This window comes from Copidosoma floridanum, unplaced genomic scaffold (genome assembly GCF_036245765.1).
Source record: "Copidosoma floridanum isolate Cflo_tuat_1 unplaced genomic scaffold, Cflo_Japanese_pri ptg000032l, whole genome shotgun sequence".
In the NCBI taxonomy this organism is placed as follows: domain Eukaryota; kingdom Metazoa; phylum Arthropoda; class Insecta; order Hymenoptera; family Encyrtidae; genus Copidosoma; species Copidosoma floridanum.
Genome location: NW_028321909.1, coordinates 6,596,951 through 6,612,026, shown reverse-complemented (window position 1 = coordinate 6,612,026; position 15,076 = coordinate 6,596,951). Strand labels below are relative to the sequence as shown.

Below are 15,076 nucleotides of genomic sequence, written 5' to 3'. Positions count from 1 at the left end.
AGAGAGAGAGATTCGATCTTTGTTGTCACGGCACCTTCCTCCTCCTCCTCCTCTGTCCGATGTCCCCTCCTCGCGTACATTATACATACTTGGAGGATACGAGACTCGCGCTCGCACGCATCAGGTTAATCGTGTTTCGTTCGGTACACTATACATATAGGTAAGTGTACAATATATAATATATACGTATACATGACGATGGCGATGGTGGAGGAGTTTCACAAAGCAACCGGCAAGCCGCGGTCTCTCCGATCGCCCGATGCGTGCGGGAAAAAGATCATTGTAATTTTCCTATGAGAGGCTCGCTCGTGAGCCGGGCTTATTATTACAACCGCCTCGAGTCAAGTTCCGTCGAGAGGAGCAAGTATATATATATATATATATATATACTTACGTGCGTGTACGTGTGTGCTCCTCTCCCGTTGCATGGTTTTCCTTGACTGCGGTCTGCCGGTTTTTTTCTGCCTCGCGGGAATCGTTTAATACCGCGCTCGTAAAATTGCTAAGTATTTGTACGATACATATCATACGCGTGAATAACGACCGGTTCGTCTCAGGGGGAGGGGGGAAGAAAAGGCAGTGCTGTTTTTGTATCAAATCTGATTTTTCGGTCAAATCGGTTCAAAAGTTTTTACCTTTACCGGTCAAAAACTCCGTTGCAAAACCTCCGTGTGCTTTTTCTTTGTTTCATGAGGGTATTGGTTTTACTAATAAAATGTTGCGTTAAATAACACTGCTGGGAAATACCGATCATGCTCGCATGACTGTAGTGCAGAGTATACAACACAGAGCGTGGCGATCTCGGTAAAATGTAGTTGTATTCAAAAAGCGCTTGTTTGGTCTTTTGATCAAAGCTGAAATTCGTCAACCATCAAAGAATGTAAAAAAAAGTAAGCTCGAAGATGAAAGATCGGCAGTTGCATCGCAGCCAAAGCTCACGGATGTGAATAAGTGAGAAAACAGGCGCGCGCGCGCGCTGGATCGAATAAAAAGAAAAGACGAAGGGTCGAAAGCAAGAGTTGCGCGCAGGTGTGGATGGTACAGCTGAAAGAAGAAGCGAGGAGGAGAGGGAAGGGAAGGGAGGCGCGCGCCCGCACGCGCGTATAGCAAACTCGCAAAAAAAAAGACGTGCCCGCATGCCAAGGCTTTTACACCTCCTCTCTCTCTCTCTCTCTCTCTCTCTTTTTTCGCACCACTCTTTTCTCCCTCTTCCTCGGCGAATTCTTACTTGGCTGCTTCTTCCCCCTTTTTTCCACCCCCACCTCCCTCTTTACCAGCTTATCTCGCTCTCTCATCTTATATACTGTCGTCGTGAGTGTCGTGACTCTCTTGTCGGCAAATACGATTTTCCGCTGTCCGTGGAAAATCATGTAGAATTTTTGTTTCGAGGCTTTTTATTTTTCATCGGTCTAAAACACCTGCAGATTGGAAATTGTCGAGATTTAAAAGCAAAATGATTTTCTTACATTTCATTGTGCACATGTTTTCAACGTTACTGTTACATCATCAGGAGGAAAAAAGTAAGAAAAAAAAAATACTACACGATAAATTAACGCAATCGTCATGTACATTGTTATATTTACCATGGTTTTTTTCTCTAGTAAAAATCATACATCCACACATCATGTAAAATTATTTTTTTCTCTAAATTTAGTTACTTGATTTGAGTGTGTTTTTAAAATCAATTTGATTTAACCAAAGACTTTTTTTATTTATTTACAACAATGGTTTACCGGGAGTTTGTTGCTTCCTTATCGATTGTAGTTTTTAATGATAAAAAAAAAAAAAAGTTTTTAAACATTAAACGACACGATTGGCAAAGAAAAGTGCATTTACATGCTCAGTCAGTATTTTTCATGGCTTTAACATCAAGTACGACGGGGCCCAGAACTTTCCACACGTAGTTGAGAAAATCTTCGCACTTGCCTCTGCTGTTGATGTCGTCCCTCATCCCCCAAATGACCACCCCATCGCCACCATTTCTCGCCACTTCTTCGAGCGTATTTTTGAGCTCAGTCTTATTGCACCAAATGAAAAAAACATAATTGATTAATTGATTTACCGGAAATAAATGAAAAAAACTCTATATTTACCTTTTCGACGAAGGTGTTGTTCTTGCGATACCGATACCAATAGTAAGGTAACACTTTGACGTTGCCCCTGTTGGGGCTCTTGTTAGCGATTCTCACGGCTTCTTGCACCCTGCCTCGTACCAAACCCAGTCTCTGATCGGCATCCAAATCAGGACTCAAATACACGGACGGCAACAACAGCGACATATTCTCGTAGAGCCAGGACATTCTACGAAAATGGCACTTTGGGAAATTACACACCGAGCATCCTATGAAAAACAAAACAAAACAAAAAAAACTCACTGATCGTTCTCCTTGACGATTGTGTCGGGGCAGTGATCGTGCCTGTTGCGACTCGACCAGTTGTTGCAAAAGGGATAATCGTAGTATCCCCACTTGGCCCTTGGACGTATCGTTTGGGCAAACTCGAGGGTTGTCCTCAAAAACTCCCTCGCCGCCCTTTCGTAACTCCTCTCCGCCTCCTCGTTGACCATGTCCTTATCGTGCCAATCCCCGTGTTTCCGCTGCTCTAGCCTGACGGACATGTTCTTGTAAATCTCGTACTTGCCCCACAATTGGCGGTAAATCGGGCGCCACAGCTCGAAATCAATCACTGCCGCGCCGGAAAAATTCGCGTCCGGAATCCACGTGTCCACGTCGCGTTGAAACTCCACCAGGTGCCCCGTGAGGTTCCCGTTCTGCGGCACTCCGCCGTTTCTCTCCAAATGCCGATCTGAAAGTTTGCACCCAGACACCACTTATTTTGTACACGCAATTGAAAAGCTTCAAGCTCTCGGCGCCGAATTACCATAGTCGTCCTTCAACGTTGGAAAGCTGCCAGGATCGTACAAGATGGCAATCTTGTCCCCCCGGAACTTGTCGTTGGTGTTTTGTACGACGCAAAAATCGTCTGTAAGCCCCTCGAAACTAACGTCGTGTCGGAGGCACTCGTCCGTCGGGACGTTCCAGTAAACTTGGAATTTGCTCGCGAAAGGGTCACCGTCGCACTTGATCGGGCTCTTACTGAAAGAGGAACAACAGAAAAGAGGAGGAGTTCACTCGGTGATGTTCACTTCAAAATCATTTACCCGAGTAGGTGGCTGGTTGAGATGCCGAGAACGAGAGGGACAAAAACAGCGATCGGTAGCCAGGTGGTGTTGGACATCTCGCAGATCGCGGTGGACTCTCCGACACGAGCGTGGCTGGCTAGTGAGTAGCTTTGGCGCGCGACTTTTTAGTCAAAGGCGAGCTGTTGTTGCCAGAGGTATACTCGCGCTCTGGCAGCCAGAAACCAAAATGTCGCGGTTTCTACCACTGAAAAATCTATGCTTTTCCACTGCCGCGTTTACGCAAAGGTGAGCCTAGCCAACTGATCATTGCTCTTCAATGTAGCGTGTCGTTGTCGTCGCTCCGCATCAGGGGTATATAATTGTGCTTGCGTGCCCGCATGCATTGCATACAGGGATACGCGACTCTTATTTTATCATTGTACATTTTTGTACGACGAGAAATCAGTGTTCTCGATTTTTTTTATTATTAAACTGTTGCAATGTTAAACTATATATCAGTCGATGACTGACGCGGCACATCAAAAATTTGCTCAAGTTGTTCGTCTCCAATTCTTATGTAATTTATTATGTTCTAATTTCTTGTACTGCGCACTTAGTGTAACTTGTTACACTGTAAACTTTTTGAAGCCATAACGTGGTTTTACTACATGGCTTAATAAATTTACTTACTTACTTACTTACTTATCGCTCGGAAACTCAAACTGAGGAGATTAGCAAGCACATTCGATAGCAACCGCTTCGAGACTTCGTCTGGAGTTGCTCGTTTTTCAGCTGCCTGCGCTCCAAGAGAAGATTGGACACTGTACAGGCGTGCGAATTAAGCACTTGGAGCTCACCCATATTGACGTGCAAAACATGTATTTTTATCCATTTACTCAACTTTTGGCTGGTATAAATTTTTATTTTTATCTAAACTATGATATTTCTCAGTTTTTATAAATCATGCTGTATTCATAAACACACAAAGTTTGCTAAGTACTTTTTTTTTTCTTTCTCAAATTAGATACGTTTAAAGATAATATGTAACTATAGTCACTGGCAACAATTTACAATGTATTCGCTATGCACAAAAGTAAAATTGCTTCAAACGACGTACATCAGGTGAAATATTTACAGTATAATACTCTATACACCAATAGCAGCGAACTTTGCCAAACAAAAGCGAGCATTGGCGCACCATTGAAACACTAAAACTAAACGTACTTTGAGTAGGTAAAACTATTCATTTACTTGTGCGCATTCTAAAAAAAAAAAAAAAAAAAAAAAAAACATTAAGTACACTGTGAAAGTTGAACAAAAACACAAATAATCGACGCGTCTCGCGTAGCTACATCATTGGGCGTCGAGTTGCTGCTTCAACTGGTAGACAGTAGGCCCGAGAATTTGCATGAGATAAGCGTAAAAGTCCCGACACTTGGTTTGGCTGTTAAAGTCGTTCGAGCTGCCCCAGATTACCACACCGTCGGCGCCTCGCTTGATCGCTTCCGTCAACGTATTCGTGAGATCGCGCTACATGAGAGCCAAAAATGAAACATTTTCACATTATCTTCTTCATGTTTTTTTTTCTCCTCTATACAATAACAGATGTATCTTTGATTCGCACCTTATCCACAAACACGTTCGTTTGGTCCTGGTACTTGTACCAATAGTAGGGTAAGACTCGCGAGCTTTCCCTGTTCCAGGCTTTCCTCGAGAGTCGCACGGCCTCCTGTACCCTGCCCTGCACTAGTCCGATTCTCTGGCTGGCGTTGAGCTTCTGTCTGAGGTACAACGATGGATAGAGATTCATTTTGCTGCCAAACAGCCATGACATTCTACAAAACAAGGGACAAGTAAATATATGCACTATTTTCTCATTTAGTCAATATTTTTTCTGTCAAAAATCATGAGCTGTGGTGATACGATGTTTTTTTCTCCAAAAATCAATTGAACAAGACAATTTTGAAACTTTATTGTCTTCCCAATGTGAAAAAATGTTTAATCACCAATTCACTGTTAGAAAAGGGTTTATGCAATTTAATAAAAAATGGTTTGGAAGCAAATTTCATAACTATTATGAAGCATAATTAATGAGACATTAATACTTTAACTTATAGAATTTAATACTACGTTCCATGAAATGTGATAACAATGTATACTTATTAATTTATCACACAAGTGGCTCTTGAATGTCTTTTGAATTTAAGAATGTTTCTATAACCGTGAAGCTATGGAAAAAAAAGCAGAGCTCCGAATTATTATTGTGCCGAACACGATTGCGCAAGAGCCGAAAATTCCACTTCAAATCGTGAATATCCGTTGCTACGTAAGTATTTCGTTCAGCAAATTAATAGTTTCCGATCTCAATTAAGATTTTACACGCATTACCGGGGCTTCGAGCAATTCACAAAAATAAAATCATCGAAAAAAACCACAAATACCGAAAAATTAAAATACTAATTGTGGCAGCGATAAACAATAGTAGGCCGACACCTACCCAACTGATAATACTTTTCAGATAAGAATTCGTGGAAAAAATTCCAAAGGATTTTAAGAATAACCCCATTTTCTACAACCTCGGGCATTGTTTTTCACCTTTGAACGTTTACTGCACCCTCAATGAAAAAAATAGAGTTCGCGATCTACGAGCCGATCTTAGCATGCAATATACATGACGCGTGTGAGCAAGTGTGACGCATAAGTACAGACAGACCCGTCATTCTCCTCGACGGCTTTCGAGCTGCACTGGGCGCTCTGTTGATTGGGGGTCCAGTTGAAGCAGTAGGGGTACGCGTAGTAGCCCCAACCGGCCCTCGGCCTGAGCCTCCTGGCGAGCTCGAGGCTCCTCTGCATGAACATCCTGGCCGATTTCTCGAACCTGTCGGCCGCCTCCTGCTGAACGGCCTTTTGACTCCATAACGGGTGCAACTGGCGCTCCACGTCGTACGACAGCTCGCGGTAGATCTGCAGCGAGGCCCAGTTCTGCCGGAATATCGGCCGCCAACTCTCGAAGTCGATCACCGCGACCCCCGAGAACTCGGGATCCTGGATCTGCTCCTCCACGTGGCGGCGGAAGTGATCCAGGTGCAGGGTCAGGTTGCCCTGCTGTGGCACCCCGCCATTGCGCTTGATCACGTTGCCTGGATTTCCAGAAAATTATAACGTTATACTCAAGAAGGATGGCTTTTTTTTCGTCTAATCGAATGATCATTTCGCGTGCATACGGTACGTTGTAAGATCGGTAACGCCTCTTTACCGATTTCTGTGCAGGTACGTTTCACTGTTTAATCGCGTTTGACCGTTTAAAGTGTTTTAAGAGTACAGTTGACGAAATTTGTTGCTACTTTTTGACAAGTGCTCTGTCATCATTATTTTTACCGATTTTTTTTTTTTTTTTTTTCCATACGCACCTGGTTGTTAATAGTATGTAGAAATAATATATAATTACACGTCTGGATGCAAAAGATGAAAGTTCCTCTGGTTTTTTAAGGCGTCGTATTTCTTTTTTTGTCGTTTCAATGTACCATGTACCGATTTGACGCGCAAGTTTTAGAAAAATTGCGCCTATCAATCAACGCAACCGTGTATATAGGGTACACGTATTATGTACCTTCCTGCATACGCAATAACAACAAAGATGACCATCGGGGAATAATCACTAAAATTGCGCACTTTGCGTGCATTGCGTCACTCCCCTTTTATACCTATTGGTAATTTCACAATACGCGTATTTTGTGCAAATACCCAACAATAGACGTACTTCTCGAACTCCAATCGCAGGAAATTTTTTTTTTCATCTATCCTAACAACACGCATGTATAGGTCCCGAATCTTCAAACCATCTCGTATCTCTCGTCCGTGACACATAATCAGATAATTGGAATTTCATGTGTGTCACGGTGACAAAACGCTCTCCGTTCGCAAACAACAGAAAGGAGAGAGAGAGAGAGAGAGCGATAAAAAGGTCATCGTAAGTTGTACTTGCCTTTGTCGTCTCTCAAAAGAGCGGGAAAATCGCCGGGATCGTAGAGAATGGCCATCCGGTCGCCCCTAAAATCATCCCCCTCGTTTTGCACGATGCTAAAATTTCGCGACACCTCCGTGAAATCCATCCCGTACTTGTGACACATGAACGTCGGGACGTTCCAGTAAAATTGAAACTCGTCCGATACACCGGCGTAGGGAGTAGATGTGGCGAATCTGAGAAGAATAAAAAAACGATCATCATTTGTTGTCGTTGCAAATACGTAACTAGAAAAAAAAAAAAAAAAAAACTATTATTTTGGACAATTCAGGCAAATGCACTTCATCTATATGTACAATGTATACAAAGTTTGAATGGACAATCGCTTGTTAGCTGTGTGTACAATACGGAAAAGCTATTACGGCGAATCCAGGTGTAACTAGATTGAGTTTGCTCGTATCCGAGCACGTGCTAGGTATACATGTATATAATACAAATATATCTGAATGGCCCTCGCGTTACCACAACGATATGTATTTTTCCGCAGAAAAGTGACGTGCATTGCAACAAAGTTTTCAAAAGTCACCAACAGCTGTATGTTTAATTATACCCAAAAAGCTTGCAGCGAGTCCTGTCGACGAGGCACAAGCAGAGAAGAATCGGCAGCAGGGGCCATCCGATCCTTGGGTTCGTCATCGAGCCGGTCCGAAGAGCTTCCCGCGCAATGACTTTTGAACCGGCCGGTTATTCCTCGCAAAACTCACTTTTTCGTCCCGAGAATCGCGAGCGCGCTCGGTTACGGGTATAGCGGAGCTTCTAATCAGAGGAGCCGCGAAGAGTAAGCGCGCGCGCTAGGTGCCCCACCATCGACCGTTTGCCAACTTTTACGATACCTACCTACATATATATAAATACGCGCTTTATTGTTGTACTGTGTGCATATGGTTTGGAAGAAGCAAGAGCGAGGGACTAAGTTGGAACGAGTCAGTTTCTCTCCGACATTGGGCCTCGCGTTCGCTTATCACTCTCTACTCGAGGTGTGCTCTTTATTGGTGATAATCTTGTTCCTCTCCCTCCCTCTTTTCTACCTTTTTTTCCGGAGCTTTTTTTTTTTTAATTATTAAGGCAAGTGGCCTGAATTCATGGGGAAAGACTAGGTTTTTTCGACGCGGCTGATGCATTCATTGCAGGAGTAAAAAAAGTTTACTTGAAACATGATCAAGTTTGATACGTCGCTTTTAAATGTTAATTGAAAATTGAAAGCTGTAGATGCGCTGCAAAACGATTTTTTTTGCTACACCCGAAAAAATAATTCTTTACCATACTGAATTGTTTGTTTAACTTGTTGAGGAAAAGCCACTTTTTGGCCAATTTAAGCAGGAGTGAATATTGTTTGTTCATTCCAAGCATTGTGTAACATCAATTACGAAGTTGTCTATTCTCATCATTTGTAACTTGTTGCTAGAGGTTCGTAATTGTAATATAATAAGGAGATGAGAAAAAAAAACTCGTGCATACAAATACATTTTCGCTGATTAAATACACGCATATCGTATGTTCGGAGTGGCAGCTTAAAGGCAAGAGCCGCGCGCATGTACAAAAAGATAGCGGCGAGATTGTCTAACAAGTGCCGGTATAGCCCAAGGACTAACGCCAACTTTGCGCAAGGACGTACCATCCTTGTTTTTTCGGCGATTACCGCTTCCAAGTAAGTCTTTTCGCCGGAAAAGGTATAGGTGTCCACTGTTGTATGCATAAAAATAAAAAAATTAGTTATAACCGAGCGTCTGGTTAAATTATTACGTTGCAAATAAAACAGTGTTACAATAATATTAGAGTTAAAAATAAAATTGTTTGCTTATCTTGTTTTGACAGTTGACACGCAAGTTTCATTGCTCCCATTAGTATAAATTATCAAAGGAGTCAACAAATCCATTAATTATGCGTGTAATAGGGGCCTGTTAAACCAGTTTTTAAAGACAAATCAAAATGTAGGCTACTGATTACATTTTACAGATGATTGAAGAGTTTGAGGATGAGGAAGAACAATACTTGGGAAAAAATCAACTTTGATTAAATTCGTGCTTTTTATTATTACCTCTTTCGTCCCACCAATTAGCCAAACATGCTACCTTAATTATTTATTTCTATGTCGTTTGCGTAAAATTACTTTACACTTCATCCAAAAATTAGATTTTTGTTGCCCAACAAAACAATTCTCGCTTGTATCATCGTTTATACAAATAAACAGATTATATAATCATCTGGGTATTCAAAATTTTCCACAAAAAGCGTATTTTTGTTCCTTTCCTTCATCACACTCTGTCTATTACACTTTTAATCAGCTATCAACAAAATTCTCATTGCACAGTAAAGACAATGAGATACTAGAGTAGCAGCAATAGCAACAGCAGCAGCAGCATATAATGCACGACAATAACAATAGCAACAACGTCAACGTTGCATCCGATTTTTTTTCACGTTTAATTCATTGATACTGATCATCACTAGAAAATGAAAAAACCATTAGAATCTTTCATACATGAACACTCGTACATATTCCAGTCTCCCATCTTTTTCTTCAAATTCATGGTATTCTTCCTCGATTTCGAGACTTTTATTTCTATTCAACTGTTTTTGTATTTTTTGTCCTTCTTTTATTGTAAAACAAGGCCAATCTTGTCGGGCGTCATGCTCGGACATCGCCAATTGTAAAGGTAGTATTGAAGATTACCGTCGCCAATGCCAAACTTAAGGGGCTCTAGGAAAGTCTTGTTGTCCATTAGATCAAGCGCGTTAAACACATCAAATTGGAGCTGTGAAAAAAAAAATTAATTTTCATTTAATTGTTAAACAATCTTTGATTAAATTAAATATCACTTATTGCGCCGATTAAATAACGTGATAAAAGTTGGAAATTTAAATTTATTTAGATCAATATTAAAATAAATTCAGTAAATCCATCAACTTGCGAGTTGTAGGGGCATACTAGACTAATTTACAAATAATAATTATAATATTCTGGAAAGTGATATCTTTCATGATTTAAATTGAAAAAAAATGCATTAAAATGCTTACATTTTTCGCTGATATGAGAGCATCTTGCATGAGTTCGAGCCAAGGTGTCTTTGTAGAAACGTTGTAAAAGCTGTATGCCGCTTTCAGAGTTTTGTGCACTTGATGATGCATCACTGAACTCGGCAAAGTGTAATAGCTCACCATGTCCGTAATGGCTTTAGTTTTGGGATTTTCTACCACAAAAGATGAGACAATACCATCCTGCGGCGCAAACCAGTGCTTGAACTCTTCTTCCGTAAAAATCGGCGATAAATTGAATTTAGTCAAATACTAATGAACAGAAAAAGTAAACATTTATCAACAAAATCAGTCGTATGTTATTACGAAATCATGTTACGAAATTACCTCGCTTAGAAGTTTGTGAGCTTGTGGCACGTCTGCGAGAGTCAATTGTCTGAAGCCAGGAACTTTTGGGATATCCGGCAGCTTGTAAAACTTGAGAGTTCTCTGCATCGTCATGTTTCGCGACAGATGCGAGAACTTGATGTCGATAAGCTTTTTTGGATTTAACGAGCGATGCCAATATCTACAGGTAGCCACGGGTTTTGGAAGCACTACGCCCGCAGTGTAGACTGCCTGAAATATACCCTTCAAATTTACTCGTCGCGTTATCTCACGAATCAATACGGGCGCGACGCGCTTCGACCGCAGCTTTTTGTGAACACAGAGGAAATTAATTTCTACCATTTTTTGAGTCCTGTAATCATAAAATCGACATCAGGAGATATTTAAGTAAATGAATTTGGAAAAAAAATGAGGCGTTTACTGACTTGTCATAGACTCTAACTGTAGCTGGAATGGCAGATATAAAACCTACTAGTTTACCACTCTTTTTGACTCTGACTCCACAGCGCCATTCGTTGTGCCAACCTGGTGGTTGCAAGGCCCTGCATCCAAATCACCAAAAATCATCAATGTTTTATAGATGAAAATATTTTTAAAATACTCTGTTAAAGAATTTACCATTTCAAGAAGTCTTTTGGATAGTCAAACCTAAACATAGCATCATCGTCTTCTACGTAATTTTCTGTCAACAGCACATACAATTCTTCCAGTACATGAGGATCATCCAAATTTAAAGTATCCCATTGGAAGTCCTGTGGAAGCGAGTAGGGCTCATCTCTAATCGAATCCTTATCTGGTTCAATAGGCTCGTTGCTAACAATTGTTTCATCTATGTGAAATTCATAAGATCTCGTAAAATAAATGTCATTTGACAAATATGATAAAGTGAGCATAAGGAAAAAGTAAGCTATGTACCCATTTTTGGTACAGGCTGGGTATTCCAAAACTGATAAGACTTTTGCATTGCTTCTTCTGGAGTCCTAGCAGACTTTTGCTGCTTCTGAATAACATCCATGGCCATTTGTAATTCCTTAACGGAAATATTGGGGAAAGTGCTAGGCACTTGCACAGGCAGTGATGGTACAATAGAATTTTGTACGTCATTGGTATTATTGCTTTGGGTTGCAGCTCCACCAGCATTGGATTGCATTTGAGCATTTTTCTTTTTATTCTTCTTTTTACTGCTGTTTGAAACAAAATTAGAAACAATAACCAATGGTTCATACAGTACAAAGATAATAAAGATAAAAAAAAGGTAGGAAAACTGCGGTAGTATGGTGTTGAAAAAAAACATTACAATTATTAACTCAAGGCGGTACCAGTGACCCCCCCCCTCCTCAAGACCTTATATTCTAACCTCAATATTTTCTACTCCAAAACAGAAACATTTAGATCTAACATCAAGTCTCCCAACCCGTTGGAGCACGTACGAGAAACATATAAAAACCTATACCCATTGGGGTAAAGGGAAAACAAAATTTATTAAGAAACACCAAAAATACCGAGTACAGAAGCGAAAAAATACTCCACGTGCATCCAAGGCCGCACTTTAGTGCTTTATCCTCCATAACAACAAGAAGCTTTATGGGAGCTTTGATCACTATCGAATACCCCCTATATATACGAAGCTTATTTATTACTTTGCTATCTAATCATATCATTCAAGCGTGCGCGTGTATATCGCGACCCCTGCCCCCAAAATCTATATCGCGTTGCGGAGGCTCCGAAACTCAACTTATTCGTTTTCATCGATTTAAGAAAGAGGCTATTATGCGACCAACCAAGGAAAAAGTAAACAAAGCTGCAGAAATACATACACCGGATCATTTAAAGTTTAAACGATGATGAAGTCCAGAAAGGTAAATAAATAAGGCACGTGGTTGCGAGGGAAGGAAAAAAAAACAAAAGCAGAGGTAAAAAAACAAAACACAAAAGTGGACTGCTCGCCTCTTGGTTCCGCCATCTTTCTCGTGCTGCTGTTTCTGCTCTTCCTTGACGGCACCGACTTCGCGGACCTGCCCCTGAGCCGGCTTTGCCGCAGGCTTGTCTTCGGCACCGTTCTCCATGTTGTTCGCCCTTCCTTCTTCTCGCCCACACCCTACACACTCGGCTCTTTTTCTCCTTCTCTCTCTCTCTCTTTCGCTCTCTCGCACTTGTATTTGTGTGCTTGATGACAGAAAAATTATTCACTTATCCTACAGGCAGCTTATTTTCTTCATTTTTTTTACACTTATTTGTACACGAAGTACGAGCACCACACTACACGCGTCGTGTTACTGTTTAGTATAGACTGTCTGCAAAAGTGTACTTTATACCTATACCTATATACATACAATGTATTTTTCAACTTTTTCGTGCCGGTGTTGCTTTTTTCTCTTTGATCAACTGATGGCACATGGCAAGAGCTATGAAGAATTAGCACGATTTTCGTTTTTTACGCTGGCGACAGATGGCAGGCTTTCATCAAAGTTGCGGGGTTGGATTTTTTTTTATATATATTATTAACTTTGCAACGTTTTCAACCGTGTAAATAAATTATACTTACATGGTTTAATCGAATTGGCTTTTTTAATATCAAATTTGCAAAAAATGGAGGTTCAAATGAAGGAAGTTTGTAAGGTTTCAGGGTAAAGAAATAACAACGATATTGCGTTGAGACTTGAAAATTATTTCGTATATTTTTGTAAGATACTGCGATTATATGGATTTAATTTTTTTAAATAAAATTATCCACGAAACAGAGTTATATCATGTTAATGAAATTTTTTCATATATATATAAAAAATAGACATGCTTTTCATCAAAATTATGAATAGTCTAATAAAACGTGTTTACCTCTTTGTGTAACCATTATCTTTTTTTTTCCCCCTTTTTTTTTTTTTTTTTTTTTTTTTTCTTTTTTTTACGTTTTCATTAATACACTTTATAAAGATGAAATTTCATTCGCTCTTTATATTAATTTTTGTTTGTTTACCTTTATCTTCGTTCATAAGGCTATGCATAAAAGTATAGGCAGTATTACGACAAGCAACACTTAAAAAAAGGCACAGTCGCCTAGACGAGAAAGAGAAGAGATAAGTTGTGTTATTTTCATCATGTTTTTTTTTTTTTTTTTTTTCTTTTCCAAGTGTATTTTATTTTTTTCATCAGTTTCATTGTCACGTAAGAAAAACCGTGCAAGTATACAAACAACAGATCGATTAGGTCAAAGAGCACACACGCCCCAAAGGCTGAGCTCCAAGTGAATAGTCGGAAACTTGTGCGTCCAAATGAACATAATTATAGTTGACACTCGTTTATTTATTCATTTTATTTCTTTACTTTTATACTTGCATGATCATGTCGTACCATCGATGGAATTCTGCAACACTTCATAACTAAACAATTATAATTAACAGAATACGTAACGGAAAGATACACAAAGATTTTTATTTTGACACGTAAAATCAGTTTGTAGGGCCGAACAAATAAATTTTGCAATTTGCATTTTGCTTCTTGTAAAAGAGAACAAAAAATTGGTACCCTGCAGAACTGCATCGACAGCAATACGGTGTAAACAAACATTACAATCGAGATTATTTCTTTTTGTGTGTACTTATAAAGATAACTATACTGAGAGGTACAACGTTACACAGGTGTATTTTTCTTTACTTCCACCTTTAACAGGCTTGTAAATATTTTTTTTTTTTTTTTTTTTCTTGTGTGGAGTGATAAGTACAATAGTTTGGCTATCGGTAGGTAGAGATTTGTCAGCTTTTACGCCCAATCGTCAACTGAACGTTATTCCCTTCCGCTTCCCTCGAGCTACACCCGCTACATATATTTTCACTATGTATATAAATGCGTATGTAATATAATTATTATGATTCAATTCAGACGATAGAAAACGCATCACACGACAACGCGTGTCCACGTGTAATGTAATATGATGTGTATAGGTAATACGTGCGACTCAGGAAATAACCGTATATGCAAGTTTTCCTTTTGGAAAACGAATTCAATCGTGTCGTAATAATATATAATTTTCGTACTTGCACACGCGCGCGTGACTTTATTTATTTCTACGTAATATTTTGCTACTGTTATGAAAAAAATGTGTTTGTAAGTTATACATAATGTGTGTGAGTTAAGTAAGTCTCGCGTGCTATATATATTATCCCCTCGTACGTCTTCGTATCGTTTTTCCCATGTCATCACGCATATAATTATAATATACATAGCAACGCATCTATGGTACATCTACAATGCATATTGTACATACATTTGTTACAAGATGTGTACAGTAATCAATTCCATTGGTTCATTTTTTTTTTTTTTTTTTTTTTTTTTTTTTTTTTTTCTTGTGTTTTTTTCGTACGGGTGTGTATAATTTACTCGACCATGCACGCGTTCCTCCTTTCGTTTTTCACATCACCAATGACTAACTTTTAGTTTATTCATCCTCGTGATTTTCCACTTCGTATATATATATATATATATATATCTATTTAAATACGCGTGAAGAGTCGAACAATTCCTTTATCGTGCAACGTCACTACTTTTCGTACATATGTAAGTGCAATGCAATA

General features: G+C 39.6%; 3 protein-coding genes across 4 annotated transcripts; all 3 read right to left on the bottom strand.

The window, feature by feature from the left end:
* Positions 1–1,593: 1,593 nt before the first annotated feature.
* On the bottom strand, positions 1,594–3,237 carry LOC106645789 (hyaluronidase A-like). Its single transcript, XM_014361724.2, has 5 exons — positions 3,161–3,237; positions 2,881–3,095; positions 2,376–2,805; positions 2,094–2,301; positions 1,594–2,017 (listed from the first exon to the last, which is right to left on the bottom strand). The coding sequence occupies exons 1-5, from the start codon at positions 3,235–3,237 to the stop codon at positions 1,841–1,843; spliced, it is 1,107 nt and encodes a 368-aa protein (XP_014217210.2). The 3' UTR covers positions 1,594–1,840.
* A 1,237-nt stretch (positions 3,238–4,474) lies between these two features.
* On the bottom strand, positions 4,475–7,781 carry LOC106645779 (hyaluronidase). Its single transcript, XM_089597484.1, has 5 exons — positions 7,696–7,781; positions 7,107–7,321; positions 5,835–6,261; positions 4,746–4,956; positions 4,475–4,651 (listed from the first exon to the last, which is right to left on the bottom strand). Exons 1-5 carry the CDS (start codon positions 7,779–7,781, stop codon positions 4,475–4,477), a joined length of 1,116 nt encoding a protein of 371 aa, XP_089453610.1.
* A 1,391-nt stretch (positions 7,782–9,172) lies between these two features.
* On the bottom strand, positions 9,173–12,787 carry Nmt (N-myristoyl transferase). Of its 2 annotated transcripts, none has more exons than XM_014362692.3 (7): positions 12,456–12,787; positions 11,424–11,692; positions 11,127–11,337; positions 10,934–11,050; positions 10,509–10,860; positions 10,164–10,433; positions 9,173–9,901 (listed from the first exon to the last, which is right to left on the bottom strand). In XM_014362692.3, the coding sequence occupies exons 1-7, from the start codon at positions 12,572–12,574 to the stop codon at positions 9,743–9,745; spliced, it is 1,497 nt and encodes a 498-aa protein (XP_014218178.3). In that variant the 5' UTR covers positions 12,575–12,787; the 3' UTR covers positions 9,173–9,742. The 2 variants fall into 2 exon arrangements, with proteins under 2 accessions (XP_014218178.3, XP_089453395.1); XM_089597269.1 differs by having other exon boundaries at positions 11,424–11,689.
* Positions 12,788–15,076: the final 2,289 nt, after the last annotated feature.